The 14,637-nt window shown below is 47.2% G+C and overlaps 1 protein-coding gene across 2 annotated transcripts; it reads left to right on the top strand.

The window, feature by feature from the left end:
- Positions 1-1,992: 1,992 nt before the first annotated feature.
- LOC118893345 (glycine cleavage system H protein, mitochondrial-like) lies at positions 1,993-2,562 on the top strand. Of its 2 annotated transcripts, XM_036848795.1 has the most exons (2): positions 1,993-2,090; positions 2,133-2,562. In XM_036848795.1, the coding sequence occupies exons 1-2, from the start codon at positions 1,993-1,995 to the stop codon at positions 2,560-2,562; spliced, it is 528 nt and encodes a 175-aa protein (XP_036704690.1). The 2 variants fall into 2 exon arrangements, with proteins under 2 accessions (XP_036704690.1, XP_036704689.1); XM_036848794.1 differs by having other exon boundaries at positions 1,993-2,562.
- Positions 2,563-14,637: the final 12,075 nt, after the last annotated feature.

The raw sequence follows: 14,637 nt of genomic DNA, 5'->3' as shown, positions 1-14,637 counted from the left end.
TCAAGTTCTTCACCAGTAAAATGGGGCTGCTATGACTTGCAAAGAGTCGATGAACTTGAAAGCAGAACTTTAAAGTGCTCTGCAGACACATTAAAAGAATCATACACCATGATCAAGTGGGGTTTATCCCAGGAATGCAAGGATTCTTCAATATATGCAAATCAATCAATGTGATACACCATATTAACAAACTGAAGGATAAAAACGATATGATCATCTCAATAGACGCAGAAAAAGCTTTTGACAAAATTCAACACCCACTTATGATAAAAACCCTCCAGAAAGTAGGCATAGAGGGAACTTACCTCAACATAATAAAGGCCATATATGACAAACCCACAGCCAACGTCATTCTCAATGGTGAAAAACTGAAACCATTTCCACTAAGATCAGGAGCAAGACAAGGGTGCCCACTCTCACCACTATTATTCCACATAGTTTTGGAAGATTTAGCCACAGCAATCAGAGATAAAAAAGAAATAAAAGGAATACAAATCGGAAAAGAAGAAGTAAAGCTGTCCCTGTTTGCAGATACATGATACTATACATAGAGAATCCTAAAGATGCTACCAGAAAACTACTAGAGCTAATCAATGAATTTGGTGAAGTAGCAGGATACAAAATTAATGCACAGAAATCTCTTGCATTCCTATACACTAAAGATGAAAAATCTGAAAGAGAAATCAAGGAAACACTCCCATTTAACACTGCAACAAAAAGAATAAAATACCTAGGAATAAACCTACCTAAGGAGACAAAAAGACCTGTATGCAGAAAACTACAAGACACTGATGAAAGAAATTAAAGATGATACAAACAGATGGAGAGATATACCATGTTCTTAGAGAAAAGGCAGTCTTTTCAATAAGTGGTGCTGGGAAAACTGGACAGCTACATGTAAAAGAATGAAATTAGAACACTCCCTAACACCATACATAAAAATAAATTCAGGGCTTCCCTGGTGGCGCAGTGGTTGAGAATCTGCCTGCCAATGCAGGGGACACGGGTTCGAGCCCTGGTCTGGGAAGATCCCACATGCCACGGAGCAACTAAGCCCGTGGGCCACAATTACTGAGCCTGCGCGTCTGGAGCCTGTGCTCCGCAACAAGAGAGACCGCGATGAAGAGTGGCCCCCGCTCGCCGCAACTAGAGAAAGCCCTCGCACAGAAACGAAGACCCAACACAGCCAAATATAAATAAATAAATAAATAAATTTAAAAATAAATACATAAATAAATAAATAAATAAATAAATTCAAAATGGATTAAAGACCTAAATGTAAGGCCAGACACTATAAAACTCTTAGAGGAAAACATAGGAAGAACACTCTTTGACATAAATCACAGCAAGATCCTTTTTGACCCACCTCCTAGAGAAATGGAAATAAAAACAAAAATAAACATATGGGACCTAATGAAACTTAAAAGCTTTTGCATAGCAAAGGAAACCATAACCAAGACGAAAAGACAACTCTCAGAATGGGAGAAAATATTTGCAAACGGAGCAACTGACAAAGGATTAATCTCCAAAACATACAAGCAGCTCATGCAGCTCAATATTAAAAAAACAAACAACCCAATCCAAAAATGGGTGGAAGACCTAAATAGACATGTCTCCAAAGAAGATATACAGATGGCCAACAAACACATGAAAGGATGCCCAATATCACTAACATTAGAGAAATGCAAATCAAAACTACAATGAGGTATCACCTTACACCGGTCAGAATGGCCATCATCAAAAAATCTACAAACAATAAATGCTGGAGAGGGCATGGAGAAAAGGGAACCCTCTTGCACTGTTGGTGGGAATGTAAACTGATACAGCCACTATGGAGAACAGTATGGAGGTTACTTAAAAAACTAAAAATAGAACTACCATACAACCCAGCAATCCCACTCCTGGGCATATACCCTGAGAAAACCATAATTCAAAAAGAGTCATGTACCACAATGGAGATGCTGCGCGGAGACCCTCTGCACCCCTGCGAACATGGCTCTGCGAGTGGCGCGGCGCGTGCGGGACGCAGTCTGCAACCTGCGTGCCATCTCTGCGCCCAATGAGCCCTGCCCGTTGCGGCCCTGGGGACTGCGGGCGCGCACCATCAGGGGACTGCGGGCGCGCACCATCAGGGGACTGCGGGTGGGCGCCATCAGAGCACAGCACACCGGACTGGCTCTGCTGTCGGGTCATAAATTCACAGACAAACATGAATGGGTAACAACAAAAAACGGTGTTGGAACAGTGGGAATCAGCAATTTTGCACAGGAAGCTTTGGGAGATGTTGTTTACTGTAGTCTGCCTGAAGTTGGGACAAAATTGAACAAACAAGAGGAATTTGGTGCTTTGGAAAGTGTGAAAGCTGCTAGTGAACTCTATTCTCCTCTATCAGGAGAAGTAACTGAAATTAATGGAGCTCTAGAAGAAAATCCAGGACTTGTCAACAAATCTTGTTATGAAGATGGCTGGCTGATCAAGATGACACTCAGTAACCCTTCAGACCTAGATGAACTAATGAGTGAAGAAGCATATGAGAAATACATAAAATCTATTGAGGAGTGAAAATGGAACCCCTAAATAAACTAGTTTAAAACAACTTAAAAAAAAACAAAGAGTCATGTACCACAATGTTCATTGCAGTACTATTTACAATAGCCAGGACATGGAAGCAATCTAAGTGTCCATCGACAGATGAATGGATAAAGAAGATGTGGCACATATATACAATGGAATGTTACTCAGCCATAAAAAGAAATGAAATTGAGTTATTTGTAGTGAGGTGGATGGACCTAGAGTCTGTCCTACAGAGTGAAGTAAGTCAGAAAGAGAAAAACAAATACCGTATGTTAACGCATATATATGGAATCTAAAAAAAAAAAATGGTTCTGAAGAACCTAGGGGCAGGACAGGAATAAAGACACAGACGTAGAGAATGGACTTGAGGACATGGGGAGGGGGAAGTGTAAGCTGGGACGAAGTGAGAGAGTGGCATGGACATATATACATAACCAAATGTAAAACAGATAGTTAGTGGGAAGCAGTCACATAGCACAGGGAGATCAGCTTGGTGCTTTGTGACCACCTAGAGGGGTGGGATAGGGAGGGTGGGAGGGAGACGCAAGAGGGAGCAGATATGGGGATGTATGTATATGTATAGCTGGTTTACTTTGTTATACGGCAGAAACTAACACAACGATGTAAAGCAATTATACTTCAATAAAGATGTTAAAAAATAATAATAAAGTGCTCTGCAGGCGTAAGAAGAATATATCTGAGATGTGTATGAATGAACCTGCATATGTTATGTGTCTTTCAGTTTGTGTGTGTCAGAGCAGGGGGGAGTGGATATGAATAATGTGTGTAGGAGGTAGACAGGTGGGTGTGTATATTTATATATATGGGTGGTATATCTGATTGTGTGTTTAGTTAATGTGTGAGAGGGAGGGAGAGAGGGAGGATGGAAGAGTAAGGAATCAGTAAGAAAGGAAAGGCTGGAGGAAGGGAATTAGGAAGGAAAGAGGGAAACCAGACAGTGTGAGACCAGATCTTGCTGTTCTTTCCGGAAGCCTCTGCCAGCTCCAAGGATGCAGACTGGAATTGGTTCAGAAACCTCAGGGACTCTCTCTGGAGCCAGTCCATCTGCTGGCTTCTTTGTTCCAGGATCACCTCTCAGCACTTAGAGATATTTTCCGGGAGGCTGGGACTGAGGTAGTGTATGTTCCGAGCGGCAAGGTGCATCTCCTCGGTTCCCCAATAGGTAGGGGGCTGCTCTGTCTCTGGTTGCTTTGCCTCATCTGCAGCTGAGCCCCTGGGTCACCCTTAAAACCAGGCTCACCTCTGCTTGCTGCCCACAATTTCCACATCAGCCTGCTTCTCGCTGCCTCCCTTTCTCTGCAGGCCACCCTGCACATTCCTCCAGGCCACCCTGCACACGGCCCCCAGGCTTGCACTCATAAGATACAGGGTGCCCGATTGCCCTCTGCCTAGAACACTGTGCACGGCTCTGGGCATGACCTGTCCCTCTGATTTTTCAAGCTGGGCTCAAATATCCCCTCCTCAGGGAGGTGTGCTCTGACCTGTCAGCCTACAGCAACACTCTTCTCCTCTGTGAACTATCCATAAAAAAAATTCTATAGCGCTTTTAGTGGTGAAAAATAACACACCCACAGCAAAGTACAAAAACATAGGTATAAAAAGCATGGTGGGCGGTTATAAACAAAACACCCATGTAACCTCCAACCCCATTAAGAAATAAACTATTTCCTGCACCCTAGAAAGAGGCTCTCTTGCATCCCTGAATGGTTCCTCCCAGGCACACCCCCTTCCTCCTTCCTTAAGGTAACCACTACCTTGACCTTTTGGTAATCCCATCTGTGCTGACTATTAAGCTATTGTCTCCGTGCTTTAAACCAAAATTCTAATCTCTGCTTTGTGATGTTAAGGCTGGGACCTTGCAAGCCACTTTCCTCACCACCAGCTCAGTTCCTCTTAGAAGCTGCCAACAGGGGGGCATGAGAAGGAGATAGCCGGCCTGGAGAAGGGCAAAAGGACTTGCTTTTTCCTCTTTGCTTTCTGTACCTGTCAGCGTCACCACAGCAAGGCAGTTTAAATATAAAAGCAGGCAATTGCCTTCCCAGTCTTCATTCTTTTGCTTTTCTAGAACCTACACCCTGATCTTGGGGAACCAGCCTTATTTAGGTGAGGTGAGGACACGGGAGAATTGGGGAGTTTTAAGTTAGATGTCAGCCATACAGAGACACATAATGTCCTTTGTGTGTTGTGTGACATGGAGCAAAGTTTGAGACCTCTTTTTAAAGCCCGGTTTCCTCGTCTGTAAAACAGGAAGGAGCCGTTCTCACTGACTGTTGTGAGTATGAAGTGAGATCACGTGCATAAGGGCCGATCACATCACGCATGCTAAGTGGTCATAAAATAAGAACTCCTGTTAACGCTATTATCGTGGTTGCGAGTGGGCCCTGTCCGCGTTGGAGGGCTCCTTCAGCACGCCCAGTGGTTGGGAGGAAGGAGCAAGTCACTTGGATCCAGGGCCTTTGGGCAGTGAGCTTTGGGTGGGTGGTTGGTGGGAGCAATGACCAGCCTGAGACATAATCAGAAGCAGGTGAGGAAATCGACACTCAGGAAGAGAGAGAGAGACTACACAGCAGGGCGAGGGTGAGGAAAGAGGCCCAGACAGCCCTCTCTGCCCGGGACCTCCGACCACTCACTGTCTCCCCGGCAACAGCCAAAATCTTCTCTAAGAAAGTCCCCCTACCCTTTCCCTGGGGACCTGCAACGTGCTTTCAGCCGTCTCCATGGAGTACCTGAGCTAATTCTCAAGACCTAGTTACATGCACTTTACTGGAATTTTATCAGAGTGCCAGCCAGCAGTGTTCCTGATAAGCCACTCAAATCAAGCAGAGGCCAGTGAGGCCTCACCTGGTGATGCTGTCGCACTCTCTATCGGTGATTCCCCAAGTGACCTTGGGAAGTCTGATAACCCCACAGAGCCATACCTGAGCCTGCAGAGTCCGGTCAAAGCCCTGCGGAGACTGACCAGAGCAGCATGAGATTGGCAGTAGCCTTAGCAGGGGAAATGGCTGTGCTCTTTGCTTTTTCACTCTTGGAAGTTTCTGTTGCTGTTCAGACCACAAAAACCGGCCGTAAATGCCCAGGCAGAACTGGGCCTTCTGGCAGTCTGCTTGGAGTGACTGACCTGAGCAGGCCCAAAAGCCGGGGCTGTGTGGGGAGAGTCCCCGTGTGGCTGTAACTTGAGGGCCAGTGCTGTCCAAAGGCCAACCCACAGTGGCCAATGGCATCCTGTGTGTCTTTGGAATGATTATGGATCGATAAAGCCATGATTGCTCCCTTGCCTGGAGAGCTGCACTGCATTTATCAGGTAAATGAAATGGTCCATCAATAACAATAACGATTTACACTCAGCAAACAGTTATTTAACCACATGTTGATTTCATTAAGGCTGGATCACAGTTATCATCATAATAATAGTGTGTGCTTCCCACTTTCCTGCCTGAGAGTGAAAGGTTTGAGAGTACAGCCCTTGTTTGATGCACTGACATTGAATTTTGAGCTATTAGCTTGTCACTAGGAGGAAGAAAGGAAAAAGGGTTGGGCAAATGTTGGATTCAAAGGACTTAATGCCATTATTCTGATTAATTACTTAATTAGCCGAACATTTGTAAGTACCTACAATGTACCAAGCACTGTGCTAGATGCAAAGGGTATAGCAGTTGGACAAGATAGGCTCAGTGTATACATTTTCTATTGCCATGTAACAATTTAGCAGCTTAAAATAAAACACATTTGTGATCTCAGAGTTTCTGGTGGTCAGGAATCCGGGCATAGCTTACCTGGGTCATCTATAAGGTTGCAATCAAGATGTCAGCCAGGGCTGGGATCTCATCTGAAGGTGTGACTGGGAAAGAATCCATTTCCAAGCTCATGTAGTTGTTAGCGGGGCTCAGGTCCTTGCAGGCTAAGACTAAGAGCCATAGTTCCTAGCTAGTTGTTGGCTGGAAGTCACCCTTAGTGCCCTGCCATGTGGCCCTCCCCAACATAGCCACTTGGTTCATCAAAGCCAGCAAGAGAGGGAGTTTCCAAGCATGACAGACATGACAGTTTAATGTAACTTTATGTGATAGAATTGATATCCTATCACCTTTGCCATATTGTATGGGTTAGAAGCAAGTCACAGGTTCTGCCCAGACTCAAGGGGGTGGTGTGAGTTTAGGAGGTGAGGATAATTAGGGACAATCTTAGAGTCTGTACACTACACTTAGTCTCTGCTGTGGCTCAGCTTACGGGGAAGATAGCCATAAAATATAATTACTGTGAAGTGCGGTTCAGACTATGAGAGAGGGAGAACTCAGGTGATACCGCCCTCACTCAGTCTAATGAAGGCATATTTAAGCTGGGACTTGAGGTATGAGAAGGAATCGCTCAAATCGATTGTGGGGTAGGTGTGGGGAGGGAGCATGGGAGTGTGTGAGGCACAGAGGATTGCAGGCTGAGGAACTCTAAACTTATAAACTCTTAGAGCAAAAGAGAGACAGGGATTATCTAGTCTACTGGTTCTCAATCCTGGACGCACATTGGAATCACCTGAAGAGTTTTAGAGGCTTTTTTTTTTTTTTTTTAATTTATTTATTTATTTATTTATTTATTTATTTATTTATTTTTGGCTGTGTTGGGTCTTCGTTTCTGTGCGAGGGCTTTCTCCAGTTGTGGCGAGCGGGGGCCACTCTTCATCGCGGTGCGCGGGCGTCTCACTGTCGCGGCCTCTCCCGTTGCAGGGCACAGGCTCCAGACGCGCAGGCTCAGTAGTTGTGGCTCACGGGCTTAGTTGCTCCGCGGCATGTGGGATCTTCCCAGACCAGGGCTCGAACCCACGTCCCCTGCATTGGCAGGCAGATTCTTAACCACTGCGCCACCAGGGAAGCCCTGAAGAGTTTTATAAACCACTCATGTCCAAGTCCCGTGCCAGAGGCTCTGATGAATTGGTCTCAGGTGAGCTAGAAACTGGGCTTTTTAAAACCTCCCTAGGTGATTCTAACGTGCAGCCAAGGTTGAGACCGCTGCTAGTCTAGTCCCTTCAATTTTATAGATAAGGAACTTGAAGCTCAGAAGGAAATGGATTTGGTCAAGGTTTGGCACAGCTACCAGTCGGCAAAGCCCAGGTGATGAGTGGGGAGGGCGTGGAGCTAGGAGGTAGGGTTCCTGCCACAAACAGGACTCTGTCCAGTTCTCTCTCTAGGACTCAGTTTCCCCATCTGTGAAATGAGAAGGGCCGGATGATCTCCAGAGCCCCTTCAAACGCTGACGGTGCTCTGATTCTATTTGACTGAGCATCAACTCCGTATCAGCCGCGGATGTGGGACTGGCATCCATCTGTCTCCACTCTGGGCTGTGTTTTTGGAAGCCTGGAGTCAGTGATGTTGTGGATCGTGGCCAAGACCCTTCTCTGAGTGAAGCTGCCTGATGGACTGGATGTCCCCAAACAAGCCCTCTTAGTGGAGACAAGCTTGTCTACTGAAGCGTGAGACGTTCCCCCAGGAGGAAGCTGCCCTGGCTGGGTTTAATCTGCGGTGTGTTTATTAGGATTAGGGTTTTAATTAAAATTGACATTTCAAAGACTACCTGTGAGGGAGCCTGGCTTTAATGAAAATCACATCATGGTGATACAGAGAACCTCCCACTCGGTCAGGCAGGTGTTTCTGTGGAACTGAGGCAGGGGCCCCCAGCTCTCTCCTCCTCTGGCTATATTAGCTCACTATCTGTGGGTGTCGATGGACCCGTCCACACTGAGTCATCAGTGCTGGTGGGCGGCAGAGTGCTGGTCGGGGCTTCTGGGGACTAGGACTCCCCTCCAGCTCTGGGTGAGTGTGTTAACCCTTTGAGGTTCAGTTTCCTCACGTGTAAAATGGGCTACTCAATTATTCACTTTTTCAGAGACTGCTTGTTGAGTACCTGTTCTGGGTTAGAGCTCCTAGTCTCTCTCCTCAAGGAATTCACAAGGTGAGGGGAGCAGAGGCAAGAAAATCAGTGTAGGATAAGGCCCTTAGCTTGGTTGCCTGGCACACAGGAAGCTCTTGTGATAATTCTTGTGTCCAGGTGCCGTGGGAGCCCAGAGAAGGGCTCTTGAAATCACATGGGGAGAGAATAGCCGTGACTGCAAGAAGAAGTATGATCATTACCTGATTCTCCAAATATCTACCGAGCACCAATTATATGCCAAACACTGTCCTAGGTGATGGGGATAGAGTGGTAAACAAGGCAGACAATGACTTTGTCATCATAAGAGCTACCTTTTCATGGAGGTAATGACAATAACACAACAACAATAAGAGCAGTGACTCCTATTTAAAGAGCACCCACCATGTGCTCAGTGCTTTATTGACGTGTCTCATTTCATTGAATCCTTCCCATCAACCTGACCATGTAGGTACTCTTGTTTTCCCCTGTTACTGATGAGGACCCTGAAACTCATAGAAGGTTAAGGACCTTACCCAAGGTTGCCCAGTTAGGAAACGGCAGGGCTGGGATTCCTGCCCTGGGCTGGTCACCTGGAGGCTGAACACTTCCCCAAGATATTATTCTGGTTTAGAATCGAGGTCATGCACAGCTAGTGGAGGGGTCAGAATGAATGTGTGTAAGTGTGTATGAGCGTGTGTGTGTGTGTGTGTGTGAGAGAGAGAGAGAGAGAGAGAAAGAGAAAGCACACTGTGGTGGTGGATTCCTGAGAGGTGAAAAGTCTCCCTCCACGCAGCCCCAGGAGACGCCCTCTCCTTAGGTCACGTGCGCTTGTTGGTGCTGTAAAGGGAGCAGTCTCCTGAGACATTTGAAGGGAAAGCTGCTGCCTTCTCTTATTTGAGGGGTCACAAAAATTAGTGATAGTGTATTAAAGTGAAGTCCAAAGACAGAGAGAGATTAAGAGGATTCCCTCCAAAGTCCTTTCTTTCAAATTAATTGTCCCTCTGGGCCCGCTGGTCTCTGGCGTGAGGCATGTGACACTGGGCCAGGACCACCATCCCCATCCCAGCTTGATGAGGAAGTAGGAAGTGTCAGTCTTCAGGTTTCCTCCAGAATGACCCTCCCAGCCCTGGGGAAGGAGACAGGGTTCCATCATTAGAATGGATGGAAAACCCAGCCTCCAGGTCCCAAATGCTGGTACCCAGAGTCAAGAGACTCAGCAGAGGTGGGATCAGCAGCTGGACTGCCTGAGGCAGGAATCGTCCAAAAGCCCGAGGTGGGACCCAATCTTTAGGTGGGAGTGTGGTTACACCAGCTTTGGGAACCAATCCCCACCGTAACCCTGGGAGGGGGAGCTATAATCCACATAGAAGCCAGGAGGAAACTGAAGGACAGAGATGTTAGGTTTCTAAAGTGATTTCTAAACTTATTTCACACGGCTAAAGAATTGTGGAACTAGGATTCAAATCCAGGTAGCTATTATGTCCAGATAAATACACAGGGGTCAGAGAGGTCAGACTTGTCCCAGTCACACAACTTGTGAGTGGTGACATAGTTCCAGAGACCATGCTCTTGCTATGGTGTGAGACTCAGGGAAAGTTCTGGAGGTTCTGTTGGGCTGCTGATGGAGAAGGGAGGGAAAGGGCATGGAGCTCATCAAGAAGCAAATGGCCTGGTGTCCTTCCTCAGCCCTCAGTGACCTTGCCTGAGATGAGGCAGAGCTGAGTTAGGGTGTGCCCTGGAGGAAGCCACAGGGCATAAACCAGGACATGGGTGTCCCCAGAATCACAGTTCATGAGTGACAGTCAAGACTGGAACTAGGGCTTCCCTGGTGGCACAGTAGTTAAGAATCCGCCTGCCAATGCAGGGGACACGGGTTCGAATCCTGGTCCGGGAAGATCCCACATGCCACGGAGCAACTAAGCCCATGCACGACAACTGCTAAGCCTGCGTTCTAGAGCCTACGAGCCACAACTACTGAAGCCCATCTGCCACAACTACTGAAGTTCGTGCACCTAGAGCCTGTGCTCTGCAACAAAAGAAGCCACCGCAATGAGAAGCCCGTGCACCACAACGAAGAGTAGCCCCCACTCACCACAACTAGAGAAAGCCCGCGCGGAGAAATGAAGACCCAACTCAGCCAAAAATAAATAAATAAAATAAATAAATTAAAAAAAAAAAAACGACTGGAACTAAAGCCCACCTGTTCCCCCAATCCAGATTCAGGGATCTTTTCTGTGGTTCCAGGCTGCCAGGACCATAGGGAGTGAGCATTTATCAGGAGCATTAGAGAGCACACAGTGAGACACGGGGGCTGGCCCAGATCATCACTGAATTTTCTCCCCTGAAATTAATAATCAGCTCATTCGCTAAACATTTATTATTCATCAGGCATCCTGCCAAGCGTTTATTTCCAGACATTATTCATTCAGTTTACAAACATGAGCCAGATGCTAGGTATACGGCAGAAAACAAGAGAGACAAGGCCCTTGCCACACAACCATCCTCATAGGTGGTGACGAGCTTTCCCATTTTATAGATCAGCAAACTGAGGCCCAGAGGGGTTAAGAAACTCACCAGAGTCACAGAGCTGGTAAGCGGCAGAGCTGAGGTTTGAACCCCAGTCTGTCTTCACCACGTCAGCATTTGGCCTTTCCTTGCAGCCACCGGCCCAACCCCCCGAATTTATTCAGATAGCGGTGAGGTCTGGCTCTTTATTCCCAAAGCCAGACTCCCCCACGGGGTCTGCCCAGTTCCCTTTTCCAGCCAACTGTCACCGCCTTGCCTCCACTGCAGTCTAAAGGCAAACTTTCCAGATTCTCTTCTCCTCCTGCCAGAATATCTCTGCATGTCATTCAAGGCACAGTGAAAAACTACGCCTTTTCACTACTCCCCTTAGCATTTGTTTCTTCTGCCCAAGTCCCCTTCCCTTCCCTTTTCCAACCTCAGAATGTCTAGTCATCCTTCAAGACTCAGGTCAACTGCCCCCTCCGCTGGAAGGCCTCTCCTCCTTCTTTGAAGCAGAGTTTGTCCTCAGGGCTCCCCAACACCCACCTCCTTCTGAGCATTTTTCACTAGTGTCTTGGTGTATTCATGTACCTGTCTGTCTCTCTCACTTGCCTGTGAATTCTTGGGGGTCAGGACCACCCCTGTGGCCCTTATTCTTATTGTATCCATAGTTGCTGGAACACCCTAAGTGCTCAGTAAACGTTTGTGAAATGAAGACACGAGGACAGCATGGCCTCTGTCTCTTCCGGTTTACATCCCAGCTACAGAACTCCCTTCAGTCCAGCTCTGTCCTCACTCTATCCCAGCCGCTGACTGTGGGTTTAGGCCTTAGATGTTTCATTAACTAATAATAATGAGTCACTGTACTAGCTTCAGGAGCATTGTAAATGATACAGTGTCAGGAGAAGGCAGTGGGATGTGGAATGTCAATGAGGCTGGCGTGGTTCCTGAAACACAAAATGCCATGTGCAATCTCTGTCTCTGGTACAGCTCCCATACGCCAGGCCTCACATGCTGACTTGGAATAATTCCATTATTCCATCCCAGTTCTAATTCTAGGCTGATTGTAGGGACAGCAAATGAGTGCCATGTGTCAGGTGTGGCAGGTTAACTAATGGGCTCCTCAAAGATATCCATGTCCTAATCCCCAGAGCCTATGACTGTGTTAACCTTACACAACAAAAGGAACTTTGCAGATGTGATTAAGCTAAGGATCTTGAGATGAAGAGATTATCCTGGATTATCTGGGTAGTGGGCCTTCAGTATGATCACAAGGGGGTCTTTATAAGAGGCAGAGGCAGAGAAGATGATGTGATGATGGAAGCACACGTTGGCGTGATGTGATTTGAAGATGGAGGGAGGGGCCACAAGCCAAGAAATAGAAGTGGGACACTAAAAGCTGAAAAAGGCAAGGAAAGGGACTTCCCTGGTGGTCCAGGGGTTAAGACTCTGTGCTTCCACTGCAGGGGGCATGGGTTCGATCCCTGGTCGGGGAACTAAGATCCTGCAAGCGGTACAACGCGGCCGAAAAAAAAAAGCAAGGAAAGAGGTTCTCTCCTCAGACACTCCAGAAGGAACCTGCCCTGCCAATTCCTTGACGTTAGCCCACCGAAACTGATTTCAGATTTCTGACCCCGGCAACTATAAGGGAATAAATTTGTGTTGTTTTAAGCCACAAAGTTTAGGTAATTTGTTACAGCAGCCCTAGGAAACTAATATATGAGGCAACTCCCTCTTCTGGAGAAGCTGACAGAAAGCTGTACTCTTTCTGGATGAAACCTCAGAGTCATTAACACAACACATCTGGCAATCACTAACAACAGATCTGAGTTGGAAAAGGGAGCTGGATCCCCTTTGTTGTTATTTTGCGTTTGAACTGGGCCAAATGCCTCCTTCAACTGTTAGGGAAACGGAAGCCCAGAGCAATGAAGTCTTTCCCAGGGACGTGCAACCCATTAGTGGCAGGCCTGTCTTCTGCATGCCAAGATTTTTTCCCCTGTGTCAGCTCTTAAAAACCTAGGTTGGCAGCAGAAGCATCAATGGTACTGCAACATTCTAGTTTAGACTGAGCTCTCCTACAGGAACCATGATTTTTTTCCCTGCAGTCAGGGCTCGGTAAAGAAATGGTCCTGCTGGGGCCTTTCTCTGGTGCTACTCACTGCCCCTCCTGGAAGCCCAGGATCCACAGCACAAACTGGGTGAGTTCCCTAGAGCCTCATGACAAGTTTTACCCAGGACCGGCCTCTCTGGACAGATTTATTCATCAATGCTCTCGATGGAGATTCCAGGCACTATGCTAATGACTTACCTGGGGAACCATTCTGCTTTGCTCAAGTCTCTCCCTCAGGAAATCGGAGCTTGTGAAATGAGAGTCGTTAGGGGAGATGGCTGTTACCTGAGAGGCAGAGATACTGAGACATTAGCCTCCCAGCAGGTGGGTACGGTTACAGCCTCATGTGAAAAGATTGCTTCTCTACCCAAATTTATTAGCCAAGAGTTCCCTAGGGGCTCAGCTGTGGCCAATCAGGTCATCAAAAGACCCTCAGAGGCTCCCCACTGCTTTCCCAACAAAGTTTTGCTCACCCGGACACTCCCAACTCTCCTTGATTGGGCTGCATCCTTTCTTTCCAGCCTTATTTTCCTCTAATGCTATAGTCAGGTTCACTGTTCAGTAAGAAGAGTAGTGGGAAAACGGCTAGCCCATCAGTGGCAGGGCTGAGGCCAGAGCAAGAACGCCGAAGTCCCACCCATGCTTTTTTTATCCTGCTTCCCAACAAGGAACAGAGCAGGAGACATAATGTTGATGACGTACAAAATCCCCAATTCAAAGTGTACTCTTGATTCTTATGATTGTAAAATCCCATCTAAACAAGTCTCATGGTTTGGCTTCCTATGTGCTGTAGGCTAAATGTAGAGAAAGGATTTTTCATGATGAGCTGGGAAGCCGGGCTTTGTTCCTGTCCCTGCCCTAAATAGACTGTGTGACCTTGGGCAGTCCCTCCGCCCCCTGCTCAGTCCACTTGCATTCTGTACAGTCAACAGGCTGGACTACATGATCTTTATAGTCCTTCCAGGAAGACACTTCTGTTTTTTCCCAACAGCCTGGAAAAACTCTAAACTAGTAAAGAAGAATTTTCCCGGGGTTGGTGGAAACTGGCCTGGCCTGGTGAGGAAGGGCCAAATCCAAAAGTTTGGCTCAGCAGTAAGAAGGGATTGCTGGCAGGGTTGCAGACTAGACTGGAAAGAAAAAAGCAGAACTGTGGGTCCTGGCAGAGTGTGAAGTCAGCTAATAGAGCAGACCATTCCCTGACAAAGTGTCAGTCAGCCCTACTCTGCGCCAGATACCATGTGAGGTGTTGGGCATACAGCCACAGGCCAGATGGAAAGATTCTTGGTCTCGAATAAGAACTTATGAGTCGGACTTCCCTGGTGGTTCAGTGGTTAAGAATCCACCTGCCATTGCAGGGGACACAGGTTCGAGCCCTGGTCCAGGAAGATCCCACATGCTGCGGAGCACCTAAACCCGTGTGCCACAACTACAGAGCCTGTGCTCTAGAGCCCGCGAGCCACAACTACTGAAGCCCATCTGCCACAACTACTGAAGTTCGTGCACCTAGAGCCTGTGCTCTGCAACAAGAGAAG

Source organism: Balaenoptera musculus, chromosome 3 (assembly GCF_009873245.2).
Source record: "Balaenoptera musculus isolate JJ_BM4_2016_0621 chromosome 3, mBalMus1.pri.v3, whole genome shotgun sequence".
Taxonomy (NCBI): Eukaryota; Metazoa; Chordata; class Mammalia; order Artiodactyla; family Balaenopteridae; genus Balaenoptera; species Balaenoptera musculus.
Note: the sequence above shows the minus strand (reverse complement) of the source record. Positions and strands in the feature narration are given on the sequence as shown.

Coding starts and splice junctions, on each gene's coding strand:
- LOC118893345 (XM_036848794.1), top strand. CDS start 1,993: ATGGCTCTGCGAGTGGCGCGGCGCGTGCGGGACGCAGTCTGCAACCTG.